The sequence below is a fragment of the Phymastichus coffea genome, unplaced genomic scaffold, assembly GCF_024137745.1.
Source record: "Phymastichus coffea isolate CEN01 unplaced genomic scaffold, Cenicafe_Pcof_1.1 PCOF00065, whole genome shotgun sequence".
Taxonomy (NCBI): Eukaryota; Metazoa; Arthropoda; class Insecta; order Hymenoptera; family Eulophidae; genus Phymastichus; species Phymastichus coffea.
The window spans coordinates 1,387,555-1,404,126 of record NW_026706876.1 but is presented as its reverse complement, the minus strand read 5'-3'; the positions used below and the strand labels follow the sequence as shown (position 1 = coordinate 1,404,126).

At 35.2% G+C, this 16,572-nt stretch overlaps 5 protein-coding genes across 7 annotated transcripts; 4 read left to right on the top strand and 1 right to left on the bottom strand.

Moving 5' to 3' along the window:
• The first annotated feature begins 248 nt into the window (after positions 1 to 248).
• On the top strand, positions 249 to 5,112 carry LOC131667418 (26S proteasome non-ATPase regulatory subunit 9). Of its 3 annotated transcripts, none has more exons than XM_058940814.1 (5): positions 249 to 297; positions 3,975 to 4,091; positions 4,219 to 4,318; positions 4,395 to 4,579; positions 4,779 to 5,107. In XM_058940814.1, the coding sequence occupies exons 2-5, from the start codon at positions 3,981 to 3,983 to the stop codon at positions 5,004 to 5,006; spliced, it is 624 nt and encodes a 207-aa protein (XP_058796797.1). In that variant the 5' UTR covers positions 249 to 297; positions 3,975 to 3,980; the 3' UTR covers positions 5,007 to 5,107. The 3 variants fall into 3 exon arrangements, with proteins under 3 accessions (XP_058796797.1, XP_058796795.1, XP_058796796.1); XM_058940812.1 differs by lacking the exon at positions 249 to 297 and adding an exon at positions 2,750 to 3,003 and having other exon boundaries at positions 4,779 to 5,112; XM_058940813.1 differs by lacking the exon at positions 249 to 297 and adding an exon at positions 3,306 to 3,693 and having other exon boundaries at positions 3,768 to 4,091; positions 4,779 to 5,106.
• A 146-nt stretch (positions 5,113 to 5,258) lies between these two features.
• Positions 5,259 to 6,036, top strand: LOC131667419 (uncharacterized). The gene is made up of 3 exons (XM_058940815.1): positions 5,259 to 5,316; positions 5,455 to 5,823; positions 5,886 to 6,036. Exons 1-3 carry the CDS (start codon positions 5,299 to 5,301, stop codon positions 5,928 to 5,930), a joined length of 432 nt encoding a protein of 143 aa, XP_058796798.1. The 5' UTR covers positions 5,259 to 5,298; the 3' UTR covers positions 5,931 to 6,036.
• A 154-nt stretch (positions 6,037 to 6,190) lies between these two features.
• LOC131667382 (ubiquinol-cytochrome-c reductase complex assembly factor 2) lies at positions 6,191 to 6,914 on the top strand. The gene is made up of 2 exons (XM_058940761.1): positions 6,191 to 6,258; positions 6,653 to 6,914. Exons 1-2 carry the CDS (start codon positions 6,191 to 6,193, stop codon positions 6,912 to 6,914), a joined length of 330 nt encoding a protein of 109 aa, XP_058796744.1.
• Positions 6,348 to 8,093, top strand: LOC131667389 (probable methyltransferase-like protein 15 homolog). The gene is made up of 2 exons (XM_058940769.1): positions 6,348 to 6,451; positions 6,605 to 8,093. Exon 2 carries the CDS (start codon positions 6,970 to 6,972, stop codon positions 8,071 to 8,073), a length of 1,104 nt encoding a protein of 367 aa, XP_058796752.1. The 5' UTR covers positions 6,348 to 6,451; positions 6,605 to 6,969; the 3' UTR covers positions 8,074 to 8,093.
• An 88-nt stretch (positions 8,094 to 8,181) lies between these two features.
• LOC131667388 (C-1-tetrahydrofolate synthase, cytoplasmic) lies at positions 8,182 to 13,773 on the bottom strand. Its single transcript, XM_058940768.1, has 12 exons — positions 13,541 to 13,773; positions 12,608 to 12,943; positions 12,088 to 12,180; positions 11,867 to 12,008; positions 11,674 to 11,785; positions 10,272 to 10,837; positions 9,897 to 10,200; positions 9,613 to 9,830; positions 9,055 to 9,518; positions 8,741 to 8,993; positions 8,475 to 8,660; positions 8,182 to 8,394 (listed from the first exon to the last, which is right to left on the bottom strand). Exons 1-12 carry the CDS (start codon positions 13,588 to 13,590, stop codon positions 8,305 to 8,307), a joined length of 2,814 nt encoding a protein of 937 aa, XP_058796751.1. The 5' UTR covers positions 13,591 to 13,773; the 3' UTR covers positions 8,182 to 8,304.
• Positions 13,774 to 16,572: the final 2,799 nt, after the last annotated feature.

The window sequence follows — 16,572 nt, the reverse complement described above, 5'->3', positions numbered from 1 at the left end:
CAAATATTTTATTCTAATTTTCTTTTAATTTCTAGTTGTGTAATTAATTAAAACCAATGTCACATTTTTTCAAACAATATGTTGGGTATTAAAAATAAAATATTAAATTCACACGTAAAAATAATTGTGATATCTCAAATACAACTAAGTGATCGACTCGGGCCTCATTAAGTACGTACGTTCCTGGAAAATATAGATATACGTACTTTCAGCAGTGTCATACTAAATGCTGCTGTGGTCAGAATATAAGAATGACAGTCTTTTTTTTCCTTGTTCGGTTATAACCACAATCGAAAGGTAGGAGTAAATTCTGGGAATTTGCAAACATGTGATTCAAGCATATGGACTCACTCTTGAAATTAAAAAGAATGTATTATACCTTTAGAATCTATTATACCTGGTTTCTCCAATTTTAACCTTAAACTATTTTTATAAAACTACTTAAGTTTAGGTTTGTTTATAATATATTCTTCTTAGTAGATTATATATAGCACATGTTTAATTTTGGTTGATAGTAGATCTAATGTGTGGTTATAGAAATCATATATTCCACAGGCAAATTTAACATTAAAATGCATTGGCTAGTAATATAGTAACTGAACTATTGAAGTAGAATTGATTTTCCTCCTGGAATTTGATATCACATAAGTATTTTGTTTTGTAGAATAAAGCTGGTAGTTCTAAGCAGGGAGTTAATGGATGCCGTGTTAAATACGTTGATAACATCCGTGCTAATGTTAACTTTTAATTCTCTCAAGTCTCTGAACAGACCTGGTCTAAGTTTACAGAATTTGGGGCATTTCCACAACAGTGCTCCAGGATCTCACTCAATTAGTCATCGTATGAGCATGTCATCTTGAAGGATATTCATACGCACCAAATGTACCTTGGTTCTGGTGTGTCCTGATTTAATACGGTTACATATTGCAATTCTCTGTCTGTCCATTCCGCTGCGGTTAAACTATGGTTTATTACTAAAGGCCCCGGCTGGTTCCATGTACTTGGTACCTTTTCCTAGAAGCGTGTATTTTTGGAGCTCTTTATCAGCATTATTTGAGGAACTTACTTTGGTTTGACTTCTTAAGATAGAGGGCGGGATTGTGGCTCGAAATCAAATAGAGTATTATAATATTGACATGCAAAATGATGTCTTGCACTAGTTTTCTAATGTCAGCTATCCATGGGTGGATATTAAACTCTAGTCTCTGCCTCTAAAGGTGCATGATTACTGATTAGGAGTCAATCAGAATGACGGTATCTGAACAGCGATGGTCTATGGGCATCTTCAATACCTGAGCAATGGCGAAAGCCTCAGCGCTATATGCATTGCATTAGGGTATAAATACATCTGCCCTACAGCCCTCTTCGGATCTTGAGCCGTCGGTATAAATGAGCATGTATCCTGAAATCTTAGTGTCCGACTGCAGAGTGAAAAGTTAAATTGAGGCATATTTGAGATTGTTGTTGAGATAATGTCTTTTCCCAAAGAGTTATCTACGTGTGTTATTAAGTGCTTTGTACGATATGGTGTAGACTACATTGTTTGCAACTCTAAGCAATTGAGCGAGGAGTGATTCTTTGATCTTGTGAAATACGTTAAGCACGAATGTTATCTCTTGCTGCTTCAATTGCGTATGGAAAACAATAATGTTAAAAGTTTCAATTTTTGAATGATTCCCCCATTAATAGTTGAGTTTGATCTAATCAACATATTTGACGTTAGTATTCTCTGCAGTTTTGTAATGATGTAAATCCGGGCAGATGATGAAGGATGTTGATGGCAGTTGTCTTCATGCATCCTAAGGGTAGCGTTCTAAACTGAATCTAAACACTGTAAAGTGTTTCGTTTTACATTTGCAAATAAGAAGCAGCCCTAATCCATCCTCGGTGTGATAATAGTTTTATATATATATTCGGGACGGGATGAGCATGGAACGATAAATGATTCGCTTTTATTTGCTCTATTCTGTTGGTTTATTTGGTTCTTGAACAATTCGCAGACTTATTTATTAGTTACAGGATGATTTCTAACTTACAACTAGCGTATTCGAGCGCAGAAGTAAAACTAACGCAACGCGTTAACAGTCACTCACGTGCAATACGCCCCCTCATCCCTGTCCCACTTCTATACCTCTGCTTTTAGCCTACCTGCCTAGGGTACCCTCTGCGCTAACGCTATCCATGCATCGGTGATTCACACAGTCAGGAGATAATCCTTGAGGAATCTGAATGCCAACTGGGGAAATCCTAGGTGGTTTGGCTTCACGGCCACGACAACGCCTGTGCGCTTGCGCTCGTTTTAGCATCAGGAGGACGAAGACAAAGGAAAAGGGACACGATTTTCCTAAGTGGGTTTTCCTAATTTCCTCTTTGTCTCTCGGGTTATGGCAGACATTATAGCTATGCCTGGGCCATATGGTCCTCGCGCGGCCCACAGCTGTCCTTGTCCCTTACAAATTTTTTTTTCTATTACATTTAGGACAATATAGTTAGCAGGGTTTTGGGGTGTAAGCCCCATTCAAAGTCGGTAACACTATTTTACATACCAATGAGCCTCTTAACCGAATCACTTAGCCATTTTATAATCCCACGTGACTCTTAAGTATCGTGGATGTGTACAATTCACGAGTGATCGTAATAGGCGCGCACAATCCCACTTAGTCACGTACACGCTTGATTCGGTGAGGCAGTCACTGTCGCATGCAATGACGCAACCACATGAAGTGGTATCGACCCTAGAGCGGTAAGACTTGCCTCGACAATTCTAATACACTAACTGAGACCCTTGTCGGAAAAGTGTTGCTTGGATCAGTCGGCGTGAGATATTTCCCTCTCTCCGCTAGTCTGTGTAACAAGCGGGAGTGAGAGGGCATGCCGTGGGCCCGTGAAGCGACCGACAGAGAAAACGAGGAAGCGTGGACGGCTATCCTAGCCGGGACGTGCGCGCCGCTCAGCGGGCGGTCGACGGGACCGACGAGCCAACCCAACCCCGTCGTTTATGGGGTGAGCTGTTTATAGCCCAGATACATTCCTTATAGCCGCTTTATGACCTGCCGTTGGCAGGTATAATAAAAAGGCAAAATAAAGGCAAAATAAAATAAAGTGAAAAGCGCGGTGCGTTTTGTACAACGATGTGAGGAACACAGACGTTTCCGATGTCCTGGAGTGTAAATGCCGCGAACAGTAATCATTCCGTAAAACTCTACTGTGATTTTAAACAATGTATAATTTAAGTTTTAGCGTTAATTCATATTTTGATTTTTTTACATAATTTGTAATAGGTGGTTGCATCTAATTTCCTCTCAACATTTCTCTAGGACAAAATTGTAACTTGCCATTCAGCGCATTATTTGTTTTAGTTGGGGAGGAAGGAGCTTGGATCTTCAGCCGCAGAATCAGAAGTTATCCTCTCTTTTGCATGCTCCTCTAAGTCAAAGACTACTTCGGACTCTGGCGTTCGCTCCTCATTTCGTGCGCTTAGTAACGCTTAAGCAGCAACATTATCAACTCTACTTTAATGAACATTCTTCTCTTTCTTAAGGAGGACGTGATTATTTGTCGAGTTCCTTTTTCCTTCCTTCCGAATCATGCCGCAACTGTGGAGCTGCATTCCAACTCGATCAATTTTCGCGCCAAATACCCACACAGTAGTTCATTCTAGCGTCATCTAACGGAACTTCTTAAACTAACCAAGTATGTATGTTATTACATACATGCGGGCCTGCGACCTTCTCAGCATCTAAATTATATTATCTTCGGCATTTTAGCTCGTCCCGCGCACGAGTTGTCGATCAGCACCGCCTACCTCTAAAGCGAGAAACTAATCAACTCGTCGAAAACATCACTTCAAGATTCCGGTCGATTGACCTTCTATTACTATTATATAGCGGTGTCGTTCTATATTCTCTGCTGTGGTGAAACAGTTTCATTTCATTGCATTTGCTATACACGTTCTTGCTTTGTTTTTATTCAAGGAAAAAATGGTGATCGACACGGAGTTAGAAGAAGCAAAAGCGGCTGTTTTACAGCTAATGACGGAAAAAGATAAAATTGAAGCTGACTTGCAAGCCGCGAAAAATGTTTTGGATACTGTTAAGTACTGTTTATTGACTTTGTACCATAGAATCATTGCGTGAAAAATTATATATTTCTCTATTAAAAATACCTCTCATGACATGACATTTTTATTCATTCATATTTCATTTCATTTGTTTATAGAATCGTGTTGGTATGACAGACGAGTTAGTAGATTCCCAAGGTTTTCCTAGAAATGATATTGATGTTTATCAAGTTCGTCATGCTCGTCATAAAATTAATTGTGAGCTTCGAAATATCTGATTATCGAATTTTAGTGAATTACTACAAAATAAAACTTTGACATGATGCATATTTAGGTTTGCAAAATGACCATAAATCTCTGATGCTGAAAATTGAACAAGGTTTGCACAAGATTCACAAGTTTGCTGGACATGTCTCACAAGAATCTCCCTCAACATCTAATCATTTTCAAGAAGTTTTCTTGTTGGAACCATTTTTAAGAGTAAATATTGTTTCACCAGGATCCCCAGCAGAAATAGCGGTAATAATTAAATTACAATTATTATTTAGTACATACACACACATGTTCACACACACACATGCTCACACATGTACACACACACACTTTAGTAATTACATTGTTTGTTATAATTTCATAAAAATATTATTTTAACCTGTGACATGTTAAATAATAACTTTTTTGATTTCACTATGTTTATTAATGAATTAATTATATTTAGGGTATTCAAGTGGATGATCTGATTCTAGAATTTGGTTCAATCTCAAACAGAAATTTTACATCATTGAAAGATATTGGAACTCTTGTGGAAAATAGCAGATACAAGACTGTCTCTTTGAAAATCAAACGTGGATCTAATACTTTTGTATTAAACTTAATTCCTAGACCTTGGAGTGGAAAAGGACTTCTCGGTTGCAACGTTGTGCCCTTGGAGGTTGTAGAGAGATAAGATTTATAAACAGTTTATTAATCACTTAAGATGTTCACATTTATCTGTAAGTCTTTATCAAGAATAAATTATAATTTTTTAAAAACATCTACATTGCACATTATTTTCCAACTATCATCTTTCTAATCCTTAATCTACTGTAAGTCCTTGCCTTAAGACCTTTGAAACTTGAGGTATATTTAGTCCAAAATGAAAATGTATACTAAGTACCTTTGAATAGATGCTACAAGAGAATCTATAAAATGATTTTATTATCTTTCCACATTGTTAGTTACTTTATAAGCTACTGAAAATGAATTCCTTATTAGTTGTAAGTTCATTAAACATTACTATGATTTGAATATTTATTGAAATTAGATACTATATTTATGTTAGAATAATTAGCAGATACAACATCAAAATACTTTTTTAGAATAAGTTTTTTCTACTGTATTAAATATTATTCTAGACGCTGGGAATATCACTTACAATTATCAACTGTAAAGCTGCAATATTTGATTATTCAAATATTACACCTTGGAGAGTAGCTTATGCTGTATATCCTGTATATAATTCTGAACCATGGATTGATGTTTGGAGAAATCAACAACCACCTCAATCATGGATTGAAGTTTGGAAAAATGAAAGATCTTGGGATGTTTTTAATAATGCTGTAAATCTTAAATTTGGTGATGACCACAAAAATGAGAATAATTTAAATACAAAAGTTGCTGGTCTCAATAATCTTCTTCAAAATTCACAACAGCCAGTAAAATCTGTAGAAAATAAGAATTTAAAATCTAAAAAGTCATTGAACTACTCATGGCCTAGAAATGACGTAAGTAATATTAATTAAAATCATTAGAATTATAAATGAAACAATTTACTGTTCTATTACAGAAGGATTGGTCAAAAAATGTGAAAAAAGATCATGCATCAATTTAAATTCTACAAGACAATTATTTAGTGCACATAGAAAATAATTTGGTACAATGTTATATATATTTGTATTCTGGCTTTGTAGTCTGCTTATAGCAAATAAATGTAAATATATAATGAATATAATGATAAATATTATTTCATCCATACGTTTCCACTTACCAAAGCAAATTCAGTAGTATAGATATCACTTTGTTCTTTCTGCTATTTCCCTCGATCGGATCAATGACGTAAACTTGAAATATTTTCATTTTTGCCGCTTTATAATGACACAATTATACAGGAAGTACATGAGATTATTGGACAAATGGCCATTAGACAAAACTAAAGTAGAGTAAGTAACTACAAAAACTTTTCTTGTTCCTCAATTCAAGTTGTTACATTTTCACAATATTACTTCAGTTTTGTAGGTTAGAACACGCGTAAAAACTAGCATACGTTAATATTTATGAATGTTCAAAACAATTTAATCATTAAAAAGTATCTCAAATTATGTAATTTTGATATTCTAGGACATACGTTTTCGTGTAATTAAGTATATTGTAATTTTAGCAATTTATTTATTTTTTGATTTTATAGTAAATGGAATTACGTGAAACTCTATTATATTTAACGAACATATAATTTTAATATTATATAAATAAATTTAGTATATAAACTTCAAAATAATATTATTCCAGTGATCTTAGTCAATATATACGTCAGCAAATAAAAATCACATTTTCCAGAGGAGAAAACAGTAAATTACAAAACCAAGAGTTATGTGAGCAAAACTATCAGAGTCTAGATAAAATAGCATCAAATTATTATGCTAAAAAGTATCCACATAATTTTAAGAAAACTTCAACTGGACTGTCGCAAGAATTATGTTCATTAGCTATGAACCATGAAGTTCAAAAAGCATTACAATTAGAATTAGAAAATTCAGGATTTTTTAGTAAAGTTAAGAATTCAGTGAAGCATATTGTTAATAAATATCGAGATCAATAATAGTACATGTTAAAAGTAGTAAATATTCATTGATTCTTGATTTTAAGAAGTTAACATGAAATTTTTTAAGAGATTACAGCTCCTTAGAGTTAGACAAAGATTGTATACTACTTCAAATGCAAATCAGAACAATTATGAGTGTGATATAGAATTTGCAAATGCACCTCATTTTCCTGTAATGTGGAAAGAAACTCTACATTATCTCAACCTTGCACCAGGAGATACAATGATTGACATGACATTTGGTTCAGGTGGACACTCCAAGAAAATTTTAGATACTGTGCCTGATGTAAAGATTTTTGCTTTAGATCGTGATCCAACTGCAATGAACTTTGCCGAGGATTTAGCTAAAAAGTATCCAGGTCAAGTATTTCCACTACTTGGAAGGTTCTCAGAGCTTCCAAAACTATTAGAAAGTTACCACATAAAAGAAAATAGTATCGATGCTATGCTCTTTGATTTTGGCTGTTCATCAATGCAATACAACACACCAGAAAGAGGCTTTATGATATCAAAAAATGGACCTTTAGATATGAGAATGGATGGAAATAGATCTACAAATTCACCAACAGCAGCAGATGTTCTTGAAAAAGCTAGCGAGAGAGATTTGTACCATATTATTAAGTATTATGGAGAAGAAAAGAGAGCAAGGAAAATAGCAAGAGCACTTTTCGATGCAAGATACATGTTTAGGAGTTTAAAGACAACTCATGAATTAGCCAAATTTATTGAATCATTATTTTCTAGTGAAATAAACACTGATCAGTTGGGAAGATTTCAACATCCAGCTACCAAAACATTTCAAGCATTAAGAATTTTTGTGAATAATGAATTGAATGAAATCAATCATGCTATAGTCATAGCAACAAAATTATTAAAAATCAATGGTCGTTTAATTACAATATCATTTCATTCTTTAGAAGACACTATAGTGAAAAGACATCTGTCTGGTAATGTTAGTGACAGTGTGGCAAATAAACTGCCTTTGAGATACGCAAATTGGGGCAAAGTTTGGCAAAATAAGGAGGATATAGAAGCATTGACATCATCTCCATGGTTAATGTTACACAAACATGTTTTGACTCCATCTGATGAAGAAGTTTACGCAAATCCTCGGTCGCGATCAGCAAAGTTTCGAGTTATTGCTAAAATAAAATAGTTTTTTTCCAATTTTATTTAGTTTTTCATTAAATTGTAGGTAGTAATAAAATAACATGTTAAATTGTAATACGTAATTTTAATGTAACAATACAAAGTAATACAAAAAAAAGAAGTTAAAAACTATGACACTTTATTATAAAAATAATTTTTTGAAATAAAAATGTAATAAGGAATGCTTATGTAAATAAACATGAAGATTTGTAACATCGTCAGTTGAGGCTTTGCATTCTTAAAACAATCCCTCAATTTCATCAGTTTCACTGTTCCAATCCATGTCGTAAATACTTGGTCTTGTTGAGAGGCCAGGCATCATCATGATCTAACGAATAAACAAATTAATGAAATAACTTTAAAAACTAAAAAATACTGAAAATTTTATAATAAAATTCTTGAACTTACATCTCCAACCATTGGTACAACGAATCCAGCCCCTACTGACACAAAGATATCGGTAATGTCCAGTCTAAATCCAGTAGGTGCACCTTTAACGTTGGCATCTCCAGTCAGAGAATTCGAAGTCTTAGCCATACACAGAGGGAGTTTGTTATAACCCAACTTATTGTATTCTTTGATTTTCAATTTAACCTAACAGAATATCAATTAAATAGTATCGAATTAAAAATGTTAAGAATTATTCCTGTTGTATAATAATAACAAGTATTTACTTGATCAGCTAAAACGACTTCTCCAGCTCCGTACATTTCTTTGGCGACAGTATTGATTTTATCCTCGATGCTTAAGTTGAGATCGTAGAGAAACTTAAAATTATTTGGTTTGGAAGTTGCTGCAATGACGGCATCTGCAAGCTCTAAAGCTCCCTTACCACCATCAGCCCAGTGAGTACAGACAATTGCGTCAGTTGCTCCATTTTCCAAACAAGCTTTCTTCACGAATTGTAATTCTGCTTGCGTGTCGGTCCTGGCAAAAAAATAGTACTTACGATAACTTAAGAAGAATCTCTAAAATGAGAAGCACTTACTGATGAGCATTAATAGCAACAACGACAGGAATTCCAAATTTGGTACCATTACTGATATGTTTGATCAAGTTGGGGAGACCTTTCTGCACAAGTTCCAAATTTTCCTCGATGTATTCCTTTTTGAGTGGCGCACCAGGTGTGACAGCTGGTCCACCACCGTGCATCTTGAGTGCGCGAATGGTGGCGACGAGAACGACGGCATTAGGCACAAGGCCAGACACGCGACACTTGATATCGAAAAACTTCTCCATGCCGATATCCGAGCCGAATCCTGCTTCGGTCACGACTATACCGTCGGGTCCGACCAGCTTCAACGCGATCGCGTCTGCGATTATGGATGAGCAGCCGTGTGCGATGTTGGCGAAAGGACCCGTGTGTACTAGCACTGGTGTACCCTCGATACTCTGCATCAGAGTTGGTTCGATCGCGTCCTTCAACAATATCGCCATAGCTCCTGTCATTCCCTGCAAATCATAATGAAATGTGATTTTAAATTAGACAAAAGTATACTCTTTCGTTTTATCATGTACGTCACCATTGATTAAGTGAAATACTTACAAAGTCATCGGCAGTGAGAGGTTCCCCATGTTTATTAAATGCAACAACCATGTTCGCAAGTCGAGTCTTCATGTCTTCAACGCTCGTCGCTAATGCGAGAATGGCCATGACCTCTGAGCCGACGGAAATTTTGAAGGAAGTTTCGCGCGTTTTGCCCTTCTCGGTGGCGCTCTGACCAATTGTGATTTTTCGGAGGTAACGGTCGTTGATGTCAACCACTTGTAATCGAATAATTTTACTGATTCTCTATGACCTATTGCGAAATTCGGAATTTTCATAAATACCTCTGGTGAAGGGAATGTTATTAGGGTCAATGTCTAGTCTGGTGAATTTGCGCTGTTCCTCCTCGGTCAACGAGGCAGGTTCGGTTTTGTTGATTCCAAGTCTCTGCAAACGTCTCAATTGAATTTTAGAAAACTTCCTGACACCCTTGATGGTCGGTACGAGTCTGTCATAGAGTGCCTTGTCTGCTTGAGTTTCTTCGTGAAAATAGCGGGCATCGATTTGTGCGGCCATCAAGTTGTTGGCAGCTGTGACCGCGTGGATATCGCCGGTAAGGTGGAGATTAAACTCTTCCATGGGAATGACCTGCGATTGTTACATATCCAGTTTTAAACATTTTTTTCACGAAACAATTGAATCGTAGTGAAAGAATTTACCTGTGCGTAACCACCTCCAGCAGCGCCACCCTTAACACCGAAAGTCGGCCCCTGACTCGGCTGCCTCAATGTTGCAAACGAATTCTTGCCTTTGTGTCCTGTAAGTGCCTGCACGAGACCCAAGCTCGTAGTACTCTTACCCTCTCCCAACGGAGTCGGTGTGATACCAGCGACCACGACGTATTTGCCATTCGTTTGGTGCTGGAGCCTCTTGATCACGCTTAGGCCGACTTTAGCTTTCTTGCTTCCGTAAGGACTCAGCTCAACAGGGAGTATACTAATTTCTTCGGCAAGTTGAACGATGTGTTTTGGCTCGTGGGCACGTGATATGGCAATGTCGCTTGGTACTGGTCTCTCGATTTTTAAGCTGAGTACACGAAGCTTCCATTCGTTGTTGAGCAGACGTTCAGCAGCGCGTTGCGCCGAAATCACTGTGTTCTTCATCAGCATGGCTACTGTCATAGGACCAACACCACCGGGTACTGGAGTTATGTATGAGGCCACCTTCGATGCCTCCTCGTATGCTACGTCGCCAACAAGACGCTGGCCAGACTTCTTTGTTGGATCTACGAAGAGGACAGAAAAAACAAATGACGCTGAACAGGTGGTTCTGATTGTTAAGTGCAACAAGTCTCAACGGTTTATTGATTGAATGTCTTGAGTGATAGGTTGTATTAAATCATTGAATGAAACTGTAAGACAACACGAGGTAGGATACTTCTGTTCGTGTTTAACTGCCCACTCCCCAATTTTTCGCGCGGCTCTTTGATAAAACGGAACCTTCCGCTGGATCTTCAAATTTGTCGCTATCTTAAATTCGATTTCTTACTGATATATCAGTAGCTTTGCCAACTGATAGCTTTTATAGACTAGAATGTCGGAATTTACTATAAAATAAAAATAAAATATATAATTGCTACCTTTGTTCAGTTGACTGGCAGAGTCTCCTAATACATTCAATTTAATAACTGAACAAATTGCTAATTACATTGATGAAACGGAGTCGGCTCGAGTTAGTTTATAACAACAAAACATTAATAAAGGTACGCGAGAGACGGACGTAAGAAGCTCGAATGACACCGAATGAGCGTCGAAAGCAGCAGGCGATACTCATAATTTTTCTGATGGATATTACATGCGATACAGTATTTCGTAATGGATTAGAGTAGTTGATAACTTTTTGTTTGTCAGTGCGATAATAACAAGTTTGTCAAGTCAAGTCCAGACTTTCCTTTTTATCAAAGTTAGACCTCTGTTTTCGATGATTTGTTGTTAAAATGAACTTAATGGGAGGCATTACGCGTTTGTAAACAAAAACTTTGGAGTTGCATAAGATTTAATTTTATAAATATACCCAACTTTAATAATAATTGTGAGAACGTGAACGTAATCAGAAAATTACCTGGAATAGCGTTGATTCCGCAATCGATTACAACTGCTCCAGGTTTGATCCACGATCCTTTGACCATCTCTGGTTGGCCAATACCCACTACCAAAATATCGGCTTTTGATATCTGTGAATGGAAACAAAATATTTCGACATTAGATAAAAACATTGTTATAATAATAGTTTATAAGATATAATAAAAACTCACGACAGCAGGAAGATCCTTGGTTTTCGAATGGCACACCGTGACAGTAGCATTGTGCCATTTCAACAATTCGGCAACTGGTGTACCTACAATTTTACTTCTGCCGAGAACAACTGCTTGAGCTCCTGCAATTGTCACTTCACTCCTAAAATAAACGAACAATTTTGTTAAAAAAGGTTATAATTTTTTAGAATAGATATAAAACAGTATAATAATTTATTTACTTTTTTATGAGTTCGATGCAGCCATTTGGAGTACAGGGCAAAAATCCAGACATATCGCCAACGGCAACGCGGCCCTCGTTGATCGTATTTAATCTGCAGATTAAAGATAAAATTGCAATATATAGTAATTGATGTAACGGGTTGAATTGGGTTTATCTCGCTTTATAACATTACAGTGAAATTTATGAATTACAGGCATTTTGGCCTATTTTAATTTCGAACTTTGTTACGTGTACATGTATTTAGCTTGTTGACGTTTACGTCATTACAAAACAGTAATCTGTTATGGTATCGCTCGTCATCGTAAAGTCAAAGGCCATCAAACGTATTCAAAGCCAAAATGTTGCTTCATTATAAATATCAGCTTAACTTTTCGTCAACAAAACATTTAAGTCATTAATGATTTGAAATTAATTTTTCACCACTCATTGCTACTATCTAAAAAAATTACTAGCTGAAATGCTCTACTTGAATGAAAATTTTAATAACAGACAAAAATTGAAAATAAAATTTTACTGACCCATCGACATCTTTGGCTGGTGAAACAGCATCTGTAATAAGATGCGAGTCAATTTTGTTGACAGTATCCAAGGGCATTTGGACGATGATGCCATGAGTATTTGGATCATTGTTAAGTTTGTCGAGTTTACTGAGTAGTTCGTACTCGGTGGTGGTATTGGGCAGTTTAATGTGAGTAGCTTTGATGCCAATCTCGCTGGCTGCCTTGATCTTCATACGAATGTACACGTTTGAATCCTCTCGACCACCAACCTGTACGATTGCAAGTCCGGGTTTATAACCAGGTAGTTTTTGCTGGATTACTGCCACATCTTTTGTCAGGGCATTGCGAATTTCTCTGGAAAGTTCGTTAATTATTGACAATAACAATATTTATTACTAATCCAGACTTGTCTTTTAAATTTCATTGAAAAGTGTGATACACAGAATCGAATCTTGAGAACAAATATTATTTTTACGTATAACTGGATAATTTATTACGTAAGAATATTGAAATAGTACAAAATAAAGATTATCTTGTGTTTCCTCTTAGTGATTTGTTAAAAAGTAAACAACTGTTTGATAAGCGTGCTATAGGTGTGTCCTAAGTCACAAAAATAAATTTTGCAATAATACATTTAGAGAATATAATCTCTTACAGGCGAAGCGATAATATACAATTTAATAAAACTTTCCTGAATAAAATATAACAAAATATAAAGTGAAAAATCGAATAGGTATATTAATGAACGTAACTACAAGATTAAATTAAACTGTAGAGATTTCATACCACCGCGCAATATATGAAATGAGAACCATTAGCACGACCTTGCTGCTAACTACCAGCTGTCGGCAAAGTATGTGTTCCTTACATAATTCAAAAAAAAAATCAATACGAACCACACTAAATGTGATCGTATCTAATTATATAACACTAAACAAAAGATATACTTACTTGGATAGGTCGGTGCCCGAGAGCACGACGCCGCGAAGGTCAGTAGCCATGAATCTGCCGAGGAATCTGTAAAATGAGTCACAGTACTATAAAATTGCAGCAGGTGGTATGTATACTCTGCAAGCGGGTCTCTCGTGAGTGAGAAATAAAAACACTTGTCGATGCAAGCGGATAAAATTATTCATTAAGAGCGTATTAGATTCGTGATGGAGACGCGAAGGCCAACTGAAGCCGGTTCATGCAACGCATCACATGGTCTCCAAAGCAACAAGTCTTTTATCTCGCTGTCTTTCTCTTTCGCAGGCACGTGTGTGTGAGAAAGTATACACACACGCATACGTACACACACACACATACACACGCACACACACATATATATTCAGTGCAGAGCCAGAGAAGTGAACATAGCAAGCAGCCAGTCGACATTTCCCCTCTCTTCGAAATTTCTATGGGATATATCGTTCTGCTACTCCACTAAATAGAGGTTCTCAGACAATTTTTGGAGGTCTCAGGCGTTTGACGAGATTTCTTTTTAGCATCGTGATGGATTTGTAGGCCTACTAATTGGAACGTTAGGATGTTTGCGGCGAGTGAATGAAAATAAAACGAATGACGTCGAGCGATTTCTCGCTCCGTTTGTTTTTCATTCCCGAAATTACGATAGATATGTTATAAAATCGATTATCGTTTCTTTATAATGATAGTCTTGACTTTTATAGCATTTTTTGATCGTAAAGAGCCTAAAAAATTATATATAAAAGACTAGTACGTTTACTTATGATGCCAAATTATATTTATGAGTAAGCAAATATATAAATATAAATTAGGACATATAACGTGCAATAACTTAAACATTTTTTTAAATTGATTAAGTACGCTCCTGATAAAAACTATTCAATTAATTCTTGCTTTGAAGATCAGTTTCTTTAGTTTTTCATTAGTGTTTCATTGTTTTTTACGTAATACAATACAAATATTAGAATTTACCGAGTCAACAAGAAAATAGTTTAACCAAGCAGTACAGTGAGTTTTTCTTACTTGCCGAATTTCGTTAATTTGTACATGTATACGATTGCACTGACCTATCTACTAAAACTTATTCTCGTAGACTGCACTTTCGACCCAGTACTACATATCCTATCTAAACTATTCAAATCTGTTTATCATGACGGTGCATATATAATCGACTAACTTTGGCCGAGATAAACAACGTAATATATTTGCGATGTGTTGAAAAATATTAGCTAACATTAAAAAGTCGGGTACATGCATATAACACCAATGAAAAATTAATATATGAATTATTATGGGAATGCTTAGATTGTATATTGACTCCGGCGCAAAAAAAAACATGCTATAATGAGTGAATAATACATTTTACATTGTGTATTTTTGTTGTTTCGTTAAAAATACTCATGAACATTCTTCATAAATTTAACCAATTTAAGATTCTGATAATTAATTTCTGTGTCATATCTCTTAATATATAATATACAAAAGAGAAAATTGTATTTTTCTTCATGGTATTCTACTCACGTTCTCTCTTTTAACCAAATTTCAAAATAATGTTATTAATTTTAGTATCACGGATGGTTATATAATTATTGATTTGTACTGATAATTTCAAAATATTTAACCTTTTATGTTTTTAAAAGAATTTATAAATGACACAGCTCCATTCTTGCAGATTATCAACCATACTAATCATATTCATAAATTGAATTTACTGTTCAAATATAAATCTCACACTCCAACACACACACACACACACACACACATACTCCAATTACGAAAATAAAAAATGTTGTGTTCTTGTTATCGTGCACCAATTACAATGCTGGTAGTCGGCGACTTATCACTTTTTTAAGATAGAGCTAAAAGTGCATCTAATGTTTTACGTATAATAATACGATTCAATGAGAGTTAACCAATAAAATTAAAATAACAATTAACATTTTTAATTTTGCTTAAAACGCTCGAGTACTTGAAGTCAAATAACGAACTACTCAGCACGGCCGCCCCTTGAGATTTAATATGGTCGCGCCCTGAATTCTAGCTCTTTTTTTTATGAGTGGATCTTTAATGAATAGATTATATAGTAACTACCACTGCATTTTTTTCTCGTGTATTGAAGTATATTTTTAAAAGATTTGTTTAAACAATTGCATTGGAAATTTTAATTTCTGAATGAATTTCAAGCAAATATTTGCACGAGAATTTGAAAGATCGATTTTACGTTTAAAATAAATAAATACATTTTTATTTATTAATTATAATTGTAATATTTAAATTATCATTCATAGAGCAGTACAATATGATACAAGTGAGGACTAGTACATTACGATAACTCGCTTCACTCGAGAGTAAACGGCACTTGAGACAAGAATCTTTTTGCTGAACATGTGTCATACCGCATTTTCCGATACAACCTACGGAAAGTGAGGTTCTATTCAACATACGCTTTTTGCCGAGCGTACGAGAAAGAAGTGCTTTGTGCACGTAATGTCGAAAAATTAGTTTTTATTTGTTTAATGACAAATTCAGCAGCTCCATAACATCAATTATTGACTTTTAAAATTGTGCAGACCATAATGGAATTTTATTCTTCTGAGAATTTACAGCAGTCAACCGAGAGAGAGAGAGAGAGAGAGAGAGAGAGAGAGAGAGAGAAATAAAATAAAATAAAATATTGAAAATATATGTACCGATATTTACTTAAACATTAATAGCTATTAAGGCATTTTTCGCTATGCCTATAGTGTATCCATATAGTAATACTATCTACACCATATTTTCTAAAGTACTGTGATTTTATTAGTTTTTTCACTATTATATATATATATATGGTATTCTAATAACGATGTTACCTTCGAAATATTTATAATGTAAGTAATTTACTGAAAATTTTGACGAAAATAAGTTTTTTTAACTCAACTGTTTCAAAAAAACGTCCTTGAGATAATGTAACTAAGTAGAACTATATATCTGCCGATGATATAGACTCTTTTTTCAAGTTTTGTTTAAGTTTATTG